Here is an 11,212-nt window from a genome sequence, read left to right on the forward strand (position 1 = left end):
TACATAAGCGGACTGGCAGAATGAAACTGTATTCCCACCAAATACTAATGTTCTACTGTGACATTTCTAACTGTTCTATCCAGAAAGCTGAGCGAAGCAGCATGCGGATCCGCATATACTATGGTGATGACAAGGATACGATGGTGGACCAGAATACGGAGTACAGTGGTCGCATCCAGGTAACTTTGGACCAGCAGGGGACCCTCCTCAGCATCCAGGAGGTCCAGCTTTCGGACGAGAGGGAGTTCTTCTGTGTGGTGAATGGTCTGGCTGCTGGCAGCATGGAGAGCAGGACCCACCTCAAGGTGTTTGGTGAGGAAGTTGGCCCCTGGCTGCACTTACAGTAATGTTTATAACAACCTATAATCCTAGGTAGCTCATTAAAATGACTCAAATGCTTCTTCATCAGCTCCCCCAGATGCTCCAGTAATCAGTGGTGTCGAAACTGGTATATCTGTAACACATGAGATGCCGTCAAAGGTGGGTAATCTGAATATTATTAAGCCACGAGGGTTAAAAGGAAGAGCCATGTTGCCATCTTTCTTCGATTTGTCACTTCCTTTAGGTGGCAACTTGTGAGGCCCGTAATGGCTTTCCCAAGCCCAACATCACCTGGTACAGGAACAACATGCCTCTAGTGCCTGCAGAGGGACGTAAGTGGCCAAGCTAGGTATTTGCTTGAAGGCTCAAGCGTTCAACAAGACCCCATAATTCAGAAGTTACCTGATGAGGGCAGGAGTGTCACTGAAAATGTCGAGAAAAAACCCTTGTCAAGCATGACATTATTCAAGATGTGAGCCTCAGTGAATATCGAAGGATTAACTTGCCGGATCTTTTGCGTTTCCTTTCACTTTTTGACTTTTTCTCTTAAACAGTTGAGTTATTATTATTATTATTTTGAGGCCTTGATGGTTTCTTTGCTCTATTCTTATTTCTGGGTGCAATGATTATAGGGCTGCACGGTGGAATTGTGGTTAGCACGTTGGCCTCACAGTCAGGAGATTTGGGTTTGAAACGCCAGTTGAGGTTTTCGAGGGCCACATAAAATGCTGTGTTAGGCCAGATGTACAATTAGTAGCCTTGAGTTTGACACCTGCGCTGTAAATTGTGTGTGTGAATTATTGTTTATGTTTGCCCTGCGATTGACTGGCAACCAGTGCAGGGTCTACCTTGCCTCTTGCCCAAACTCTCCTGGGATAGGCTCCAGCTCACCTTGACCCTAATGAGAACAAGTGGTATAAAAAAATGATGTATGGATGGAATGACATGGACAATAGACATTTGAATTTATTGTGTATTTTCTGTAATGTACAAAGGGTCAAAATTATATATACATGCTGTAATTATAAATATTTAAACTTAAATTTTTTCATAACAATTGTATATAAGTACAAGTTACTTGGAACACTTTGACAAGGTCAAACGCAAAGAAGATATGCGAAGTAAGCATATTCAAATACACACAATAGGTTACACATGCATCTAATACATTTAGCTACTTTTGCATCTCGCATCTCTGCGAGTTAGCCTGTTTGCATGCTGCTGTAAGTCTTTTAGTACCTAGTAGTTAGATGTTTTTGACTGTCAAAATAATAAAACTATTGAGCACTGTGCTCCTGCAGGTGTCAATGTGTGGACTGCCGATAGAGCTGAGTCCAGTGGACTGTACTCGGTGCAGAGCACGCTGGAATACACGGTGCACAAGGAGGACAAGGATGCTAATTTTTCCTGTGAGGTCAGCTTCTTTGTGCCAGGGGCCATCAGGACTGTGGAGTCCAACAGCGTCAGCATCAGCATTCACTGTAAGTCAGGGCTCGGTGGGTGAAACGAACAGGCTGACGTATGACTGCTTTGTGTCTGTAATTTCCAACATTTGTACATACGTGGCTGTGTATTGTCACTGTAAAACACACAGCACCACTTCCCATTCGTTTGGCCAAAAACAGCTTGTCATTTAAAGGGCCACCCCACTGTCAAATGTCGGCCAAGGGTTGTGTAAAAGACATTTTAAGAGGCACATTAGCTTTGTGTTGGTCCATTGTTTTGTCAGTCAGAGCCAAACACAGTCTGTGCTGTCAGCCTCATGGAAATCATTTTGGAATGAGACTTTACTAGCATGCTGAGTAAGACCGTTTAACTTGACTGTCTGTCTGTCTGTCTGTCCAGACCCCACCACCATGGTGGAGCTTTGGAGGGAGTCACCTCAGGGATTGGTCAAAGAGGGGGATACTGTGGAGCTGCGTTGCCACGGTGACGGAAACCCCCCGCCAAGCTTCATTTTCAGCAGGGAGCATGTAAGAATGGCCAGCCTTCTCTGTCTCTCCGTCCCCAAGACAGAGAGGGGTGACACGCAAGAGACACGTAGAGAATGTTTTTGATACGGAGAGCTCACACGCAGGGCCCCCATGTAGACATGAATGTGCAAAGGTCCCTCTCCCATGTGACCCAGCAGATCCGGTCTGGGGTCTGAGACACTGGCAGGGCTCAGGGGTAGGACTCATTCCCATGTCAAACACAAAACCATTGTGTGTCAGCACAACACATAATAGTGAGGTCATCTTGACATAGCAGGCAACTGTGAGAAACATCAGTCAATCGAGTTGTTCACAGTAGACTCTTAGAAACTAAACACAATCTGTTCCAGCAGGCTAATGAGATGTGAATTCATTCAAATAAAAGAAATATAAAGGAAATAGTTATATAGCTGCTCCTGTGTTCAAAAGTTTGACATTAAAACTTTTCTGCTAATTATTGAAGTGTAGGCTACATGTCACGTATGTGTAAAAATAAGTCATTGTTCTTAAGATTTAATTATTTTGTTAATTACCATTTTCCCCATTGCCTCGTGGATACCCACGCTTTTAAATTCCCTTTTTACACGTCAGACCTTTTTGTTTTTGTGCAGGACCCGGATGTGGACCTGGAGGGCCGTGGCAGCGTGTTGATGCTGCAGGCGGTGTCGCGCAAAGACAGCGGCATCTACCAGTGTCGCACTCTGGACATCAACACCCGCCACAAGGTCAAAGGAGAGATGCAGCTCACTGTGCACTGTGAGAAACGAGCACACACACACACACACACACACACACACACAGAGGGGTCAAGCGATAAGAGGACGCAGTGTAAACACACATGATAACCCCCATGAAATCTAGTAGCCATTAACATTCATTTGCACTCAGTCAGTTCTTTTGTGTTCAGACCTGGACCCAGCTGTGATGGTCCCCAAAGAATCAGAGGCCATGTTCAAAGGTGAAGATTTGACTGCAACATGCAACGCCTTGTCTTCCCTGAAAACATCTACCATCTGGTACAAGGTTGGTGTGCTGAAACACGACGCCATTTCATTAAAATGCAAGTAAGTTGTAATTAATGTGTGTGTGTGTGTAGGATGGTAAGATGGTGAGTCAAGGAAACACACTACACCTGCAGGACGCCACCTACGAAATGGCGGGAGAGTACGTATGCGAGGTGGCTGTACCCTCCCTGCCCACCCTGCACACCAGTGGCACCATTCACATTGTTGTTCACGGTCAGTAATTCCCTTCACTACCATTTCCCCTCTCTAAATATGTCACGTCACACCTAACCTGTGTCACACTGCGGTGGTTGTGTGTGCATAAACACAGGTGGTCCTCAGCTGGTGGGCGAGGAGCAGGAGGTGCAGCTGGAGGAGGCCGTGGGCAGGATGGTGAACCTGAGCTGCGAGGCACGGGGCCACCCTGCGCCCAGCATCACGTGGATCTTTGTCGGAAGCCATGTGAGTCATTGCAGGCAGATGTGCAGGAATCATTTTCAGCACTAAGCTTTGCCCCTTCCTGATTGAGCTAAAATGCAAACCGACACCCCCATTGGTCTCCACAGAGCTGGTACGAGGTAGTCAGCAAATCAAACGACTACATGACCCGCAGCGTGGTGTCCGTCGCCATCGACTCGGATATTAGCGCCCTGTGCAACGCGTCCAACGACATGGGCGCTGACGTCAGAGCCTTCAGCGTCAAAGCCAGTAAGAGCGAGCGATCATACCGTAGTGTGTTTTGTCTTTTCATTTCTGGGTAGAGAGGTGCATGATGGACTAATGTGGATTATTGAATGTGACAATTTTTGCATTAAATCCGTCAAGTTTTTCAGTGATGGCTGAATACAGAAAAATTACGGGGTTCTCGGGCACTTCCTTTTTGTACATGAAAGATTAAAAGCAATCCAATTAGGTCAGTACATGCTAAGCTATATGAACAAAGCAGACACTTTTAGCTTTGTGGTGTAGGTGACAAAGAAAATTATTTTAATATCTAATACCATATGAAGTTCTTTATTTTTGAGATTATGCCAAGGACCAATAGAAAATGACCCTGGGGCTCCACTTTGGATACCCCTGCACCACACCCTGTGGCACACACTACTGCCGCTGAAAGTAGACTGTCACTTGATGCGCATCTGTGATGGGAAAATTGATATTTCACCGGTAAAACATAGTTTACACATTGTGTGAATTACTTTAAGGCCTTTTGTAGAGCTTCAACATTTGCATCCGAGCACATCCTGCTGTGCCACCAACCTTGATGCGCATCTCTATCCAGATCTGCACCAAATGTAATATCTTCTTTCTTTGTCCATGTTCCACCGCTCTACAAAATGTCACGGAAATATTTGAATGGTTGTTTGTCTATATGTGCCCTGTGATTGGGCCTCTCGCCCAAAGACAGCTGGGATAGGCTCCAGCACCCCCGCGACCCTCGTGAGGATAAGCGGTGGAAAATGAATGAATGAATGTGTCATCCCACTAACTTAGCTGATTAACCAACCACTTTTGTGCCAGCAATGTGGACACGAGGACTTCAAAATCAATTTCAAGAAACTTTATTGTCTAGATGGATCAACAAAAAAAAAACGACTGCTCATTTAACGGAAGTGTAAGCTGTTAGTAAGTTGTTAACGATGTCTAGCCCCCCCGAATCAAAAACTTCCTACTGTATTTTCTTTTTGGGAGCTTGTAGTCCATTGTGTTGCTTTATTTTGAGGCTTTTCTTACACGTAACAGTGGCTATGGAGTGACATGACATTAGGGGTTACATCAGAAAGCGCATGGCGACAGACATGTCTCTAAGTGTTGTTCTACTTGTTCGCAGTTCCCCTGGTCACCTCAAGCGCTCCCTTCTCCCCCGGTAAGAATCGTCCTGCGACCGCACTCGCTTTTTGCTCCTCGCTCATTTCACGCCAACTCCTCCTCCTCCTCCTCGTTTTTGACAGTGAAGGCTTTGAGGAGCTGGTCCATGCTTTATTTATGATCTCTCTTTCTGGGACTGTTGCTAGTTTTGCTGGCAGAGCTTTTCGGACGGCCTGTGGGCAGATTAAATATTCTCTTTTACATAGAAGGAGAGAAAACATCACAGCCGTTTGAATGACTGCGTGGAAATTCTCTCTAATTATGTTACAAAGCTGCATGCCTTCATCCAATCCTCATTTCTAGCACTTGATTTTTTTACTTCTAGGGTACTCATCCTATAATGTACTGGCCACATCATTAGGTACACTAATCACATACTGGAACTGTAGCAGACATGGTTTTAGAAACATAACAGTGCTCAATTATGATGCCTTCAATGAACATTTGGTGTCGTACAGCAGCACCCTCAGCTGTATAGTGAGCACAAAGTTAGCAACAAAGGTCTGATTGTCCATCTTCTTAGACTATACTAGTGTTCCTAATAAGGTGGCCAGCGAGCTTATGCTGTATGACGTGTAGAAAATGTATGGAAAGTAAAATGTTATGTATATGTATTTACATATTCAGTCCATTCCACATTGCTGATGTGGATAATTACATTCATGGAAAAGCTAATGCAGTAAAATAACAGTCCAGATGTGTGTGTGTGTGTGTGTGTGTGTGTACACGTATCAGTCAATCGCTGAAAATACTTGATCATGATTAATCACATTTTGTCCACAGTTTACTCTGAGTTAATTCCTCATTTAATTGCAGATATAAAGTTTTTCTTCATAATAAGTAGGGGGAATCGCTTTATGGTAAACACTTCGATGTGCAACTACAACGATAAGTACATCAAATTTTATATAAAAGGATATCAATTTCAGAAAGATGGGCCATTATATTTTTAATAATAATAATACACAGTCATATGTTTGTATTACTATTTTTCTTTATTAATAGCTTATTCGCTCTTAAACATGCCAGTGGTGCAGTAAATACAAAATGTGAGCGAGTGAGACCTCTCACACTGTTTTTTTAATTACAGTGTCAGCTCAAAGTAAGATTGGTTTATTTATCATGCTGGTTTAATATTACGAATATGTTTGTGACATGAATATGTTTGTGCTGGCAGTAGAAAATTTGGGAACATTCAGAAAGGATTATTATGAAATATTTGCCACAATGACCTTTCCTTCTTGACATGTGCAAATTAAAATACCTAAAACACATTTTATCTTGGAGCAGGATACTGTCTGAAAATTTAATGCAAGCGCTGATTTTTCCTACTTTGTTTGACGGTCCCTGAACGCACCATCTACCATTGTCCCATGCACACCTGGCTGTATTTTGTATGTATTTTCACCCCTTTTTCTTTCACCTCATATTTACTCCCAGATGTTGATACTATGGGGTAATCCATAAAGGTAAGATGTGATGACTTTGAGCGCTAATGTGCATAATTGTGGTACACAACCTATCTGAAAAACAAAGTCCACCAAGCGGGATGGTGGCTCTGTATTCATTTAGTGCTTTTCTTTTGATGTTGTTCCTGTCATAGTTTTACACAATACATCATAGATAAGATCAATCACATCGCTATAATGTATGTGTCTTTTACTGAGGTGTTGATAATCTTCCACTAGCTAGTTCCGTGCTAAATCGCAAATGCTAGCACAACAGCCACAGTCATCATATGGACAGCCTGTAACTCCAATTCTAGCTTGTGGTTCAATGCACTGCTGTATATGGCATTGAAAACAGTTCCAGTCTCTGGCAGGCTACGTAATCCGTGATAAGTCAAACACAGCAACAGTAGATACAAATAACTTAGGTCTTGCTACAAGAGCCATCTGCCAGGGCTTTGAAGCCAACTTTACTAATCAAAGTGCTCTTTTTCTTATTTTTTGTCCAGTCACCATGCGTCAATCAAACTACGGTGTGGGATGAGGGTCAAACAGGAGGCACACACATTAATTATGTGTCAAAAAAATGACCACAGTGACAGAAAACGTCAAGTGAAAGTTAACGTGTTGACCAAATTTTACAAACATAAATTGTTATTTTGTCTGTTTGTCCTTTTCTTCTGCTTTTGTTTCCACTTCTGTGTTCAAATGAGGAATGGGTACAATCATCAGTAAGTCAGCTATAGAATTGATTGTATGGAATGGAGGGAAAAATGGATGATGTGTAATGACGCTGTACTTTTGTGTGTTTGTGTAGTGGAGGGCAGCGGCGTGATCATCGTGGTGATCATCCTGTGTCTGCTGCTGCTCGCCATCCTGGGCAGCGTCCTCTACTTCCTACACAAGAAGGGCAAGATCCCCTGCGGACGCTCGGGGAAGCAGGAGATGTGAGTTTTGGCCGACTTGGCTTTTGTTGTTGTTGTGTTTCTTTCTAAATACTGTATATCTCCTGCATCACCCCCTTTAGCTGCAAAGAGAAAACCACCAAAGATGACATCGTGGTAGAGATGAAGACCGAAACAAAGAGCGAGGACACTGTGCTCCTGAAGGCCGTCAACGGGGGCAAAAACGGCCCGAGTGAGCAGGTACCCTTTTTTTTTCCTTTTATGTACATAAGTTGATTTTCACAGCTTATTTAAAGAACCATATTTTCCTAACTTGCTTTCCTAACTAAACATGATAGTAATAGTAATAATTATCTAAAAATGGGATTTATGTATAGTAGTGTTACGGCTAAATTCCAATCAATAACCCCCAATTCCAATGAAAAAAGACCTAACTTTGTAATATTATGAAAATAAGTCATCATTTTATCAGAGCAAAGTTGTAACCTTACAAGAATTACAGAGGTCATGTCACCAAAAAACAGGCTGGATGACAAGAGGGACGCATTGGTTCTGTAGTGCATGAAGGGAGAAGGTGAGCCCTCATCTCATTCGGCCTTCTTGTGGGGCGTTTGGTCGGCAATGGAAATATAAACAAAACAGTTCAAAAATGATGCACGCTCACAGACAGTGTCGCTCGCTACATTGCAAAAGAAGTGCAACCATTGGATATGGCATACATTTTAAATTCTGGCCTCCCTGCATTGGTTGCCTGTTCGCTTTAGGGTTGATTTGAAGATTTGATTTGCTTTTAAGGCGTTGAATGGGCTGGCCCCCAAATACATCTCGGACCTCATCCAAAATGACTCTCCAGCGCGGCCACTGAGGTCCGAGGGCCAGCTCCAACTTGTGGTGCCCAAGATGAGACTTAAGACCAGGGGAGACCGAGCCTTTTCTGTGGTTGGCCCCAAGATATGGAACTCTCTCCCCTCCCAAGTAAAAAAGGCCCCCAACATCGAAAGCTTTAAGTCTCGTCTTAAAACCCACTTTTATTCTCTGGCTTTTAACTCTGAGTGAGTCGTCTTGTCCTGTGCCTTTTAGTTCTTTCTTTTTATTTTAATTGGTTTTATTTTTTATACTTTTATTGCTTTGCTTCTTGTTTTTAATATTTTAATATCTATTTTACTATTTTATTTCTTATTTGATCTTTTAGTTTTGGATTAAATTCAATTTGTACCTTTATTTATTGTATTTTATTTTTACTTTTTATTTTTTTTACTAGTCTGTGCAGCACTTTGGAAACTCTGTTTATAAAATGTGCTATATAAATAAAGTGTATTGGATTGGATAAACAACATAGAATACGTACAGGCACCTTCTGTGTCATGCTAATGGGGCTCACGCAGGTACACTATACCTGAGTACCATCTAATGATTCAAATGTCAATGACATCATTCTTGACAGGCCCAAGTATTAGCGTTACAAGGGTAAAACATATATGTAACAAAACATGAACGTTATAAAAAGTCAGTTGTTAGGGGTGTCGCAATATTAGTAATAATCTCTTGACCATGTTCGGCACCCTCCGGTTGAGTGGGGTGCCAAAGGGGCAGAGCAAGTGACACAACGCGGTCACTGAAGTCACGTGTAAACTCCAGTGATGCCATGACGTTTTTTGCATGTGTGTCTTTGCAGTAAAGTTGCGCAAGGATCAGCGGGGTCATGCCCACTAAGAAGACAAGGAGCTGATCTGAGACCAGCAGGGACACCAATCACAGTGGACATCAGCAGCAGTATTCACCACACACACACACACACACACACACACACACACACACACACACACACTGACTTTTGAATGAATGTTTGTCGTTATTTTTTCTCAACTTTCCCAGCCATCGTGGTCGTGGTTTTGGCTTCGTGTTTCATCCTCCATCAAAAAGTGTACATATTATATATATATTTTGTTATTTAAGATATTTTCACACACGTGTTAAACTCCCTGGTCGGGGCGTGCATGTGCGGGTTCACAACAACTGCTGTCAAGCCCCGCCCCCGCCCCCTCATACTGTTTGTAAATACACCACTTGCCAGCGGGCTGTTGCCAGGCGGAGTTCACAGGCGCACAGGCGCTCAAGGTTGGCGATCTGCTGTGCCCTTTGGTTGTGTTTTTTGAGAATGTGTCAGACACTGAATTTGAGTATTTTCTTCTTTTTGTTTGTGTTTCAAAGGGCCATTTACTTTACTCCCGTCTCGATACAATTTACGTTTCATATCTGTGCTAGTTTGGCCTGCGTGGCACAAAGGGACAATGAGCGTTAGGATTCATATCACAACATGCAGGGACACTTTTGTGAGCATCATATATTGTTCTTTGTGTTAGATCTGGGCAGTTGAGATGTGCGGTGTTCCAAAAGTCTTTTGTACAAGCAGGACGAGACATTGTTTTTATTTTATGTTTCTTCTGAAAAAAACAATTGTGTGTAAATTAAATACTGTACATGTGATTCTTTTGATGCTTGCGTTTTTTAAAAATACGTTTTTGCAGGAAAATGCCAAATAAAAGAAGTTTTTTTTTCAATCCATTTCTCTTATGTTATTTGTATTTGTTTGCAGGGGTCTTGAGAGTGTTCTTTAGGGAAAAAATGACCTAATGGGATCGGCGAGCAGAAACAATCGCGGCCTTCCCAAAGCGGCGTCAGCAGCACGAGCTGGAAAAGGACTCAAACAGTAGCTCAGGAAGTAGGCCACTAAAGGTCACACATCTGCAATGAATTCAGCCATCATTTTGTGTAAAAAAAACACGATACCCTTTCTCTTGTAAACTTTGTGCTCACATAACCTGAAGTACGCCCCCCACTTTTAATGACTCTGTGAACCGCATTTTAAGACATCATTAGCTCGCCTTTAAAACCATGCTGTGTCTATTTCACCTAACAATGTCCACTTATTCACTAATGAACCCTTCATTCTCGTCACTCATTTCTTTCAGAGACTCAGACTTTTATTAGCTCTCTTCCTCCCCGTCATCTTTCCCAGCTGCAGCAGCTTCTATTAAACTTTACTCCTCCTGAAAGATAGCATCTCACAGCCAGATGTTGGTGTGAGGAATCACCCGAGGGTCCAAAAGAAAAGTTCCATTTCAACATTCTGACGAAGTGACTAGACAATGATGAGTAATATGCCTGAAAATACTTGATTTATTGACTTTGTCTATTGGCGCTTCCTCACTAGTTTGCCATGCATCTGCTGCCCTCTAGTGGTAGTGGTAGTCAGCTGTAAGTCAAAACATTAAATCAGCCATTACTATGGGTTTTGGTGGAATTAGCTAGTTACATTTGTTGAAATGTTTTAGATTTGGAAAATGTCCATTTATAGTACATTCAATATTTTATAGTAAAAATTATTTTTATGGAAAAAAATACATTGGTTGAACCCCCCCTTTTTATATATATTTTTGAGTATATGCAAATACTGTAATTTTTTTGGGTGCGAGTTCAGTAACAAAAAAATGTACATTACACAAACCAAATACATTTTACTGAAATGTAGTGTTAAGAAAATGAGCACATTTTTTGAAAAAAAATCTTATATAGCTGAAAAAAATGAAAGCATATCTCTAAAAAATTACATTTGTGTATTTTAAATACTGTTCATGAAATAATATATATTTTGTGATCAACCACACACACAACAGCAACATTATAAAGAA

General features: G+C 42.1%; 1 protein-coding gene across 2 annotated transcripts in view; it reads left to right on the forward strand.

Annotated features, from left to right (window-relative positions):
- The window catches only part of mcama (melanoma cell adhesion molecule a), a 33,689-nt gene extending 23,611 nt beyond the window's left edge, over positions 1-10,078 (forward strand). Inside the window, exons 3-16 of one of the 2 annotated variants that reach the window (XM_058087155.2) lie at positions 84-312; positions 410-480; positions 566-653; positions 1,623-1,802; positions 2,167-2,294; positions 2,906-3,050; positions 3,202-3,317; positions 3,391-3,532; positions 3,630-3,760; positions 3,865-4,006; positions 5,130-5,165; positions 7,433-7,562; positions 7,643-7,760; positions 9,196-10,078. In XM_058087155.2, the coding sequence (XP_057943138.2) occupies positions 84-312; positions 410-480; positions 566-653; positions 1,623-1,802; positions 2,167-2,294; positions 2,906-3,050; positions 3,202-3,317; positions 3,391-3,532; positions 3,630-3,760; positions 3,865-4,006; positions 5,130-5,165; positions 7,433-7,562; positions 7,643-7,760; positions 9,196-9,198 (1,659 nt within the window). In that variant the 3' untranslated portion in view covers positions 9,199-10,078. The remainder of the gene's footprint in view (positions 1-83; positions 313-409; positions 481-565; positions 654-1,622; positions 1,803-2,166; positions 2,295-2,905; positions 3,051-3,201; positions 3,318-3,390; positions 3,533-3,629; positions 3,761-3,864; positions 4,007-5,129; positions 5,166-7,432; positions 7,563-7,642; positions 7,761-9,195) is intronic. The other variant, XM_058087156.2, reaches the window with a different exon arrangement.
- Positions 10,079-11,212: the final 1,134 nt, after the last annotated feature.

This window comes from Doryrhamphus excisus, linkage group LG21 (genome assembly GCF_037039965.1).
Source record: "Doryrhamphus excisus strain RoL-2023G ecotype Guam linkage group LG21, RoL_Dexc_Guam_v1.1, whole genome shotgun sequence".
NCBI lineage: Eukaryota > Metazoa > Chordata > Actinopteri > Syngnathiformes > Syngnathidae > Doryrhamphus > Doryrhamphus excisus.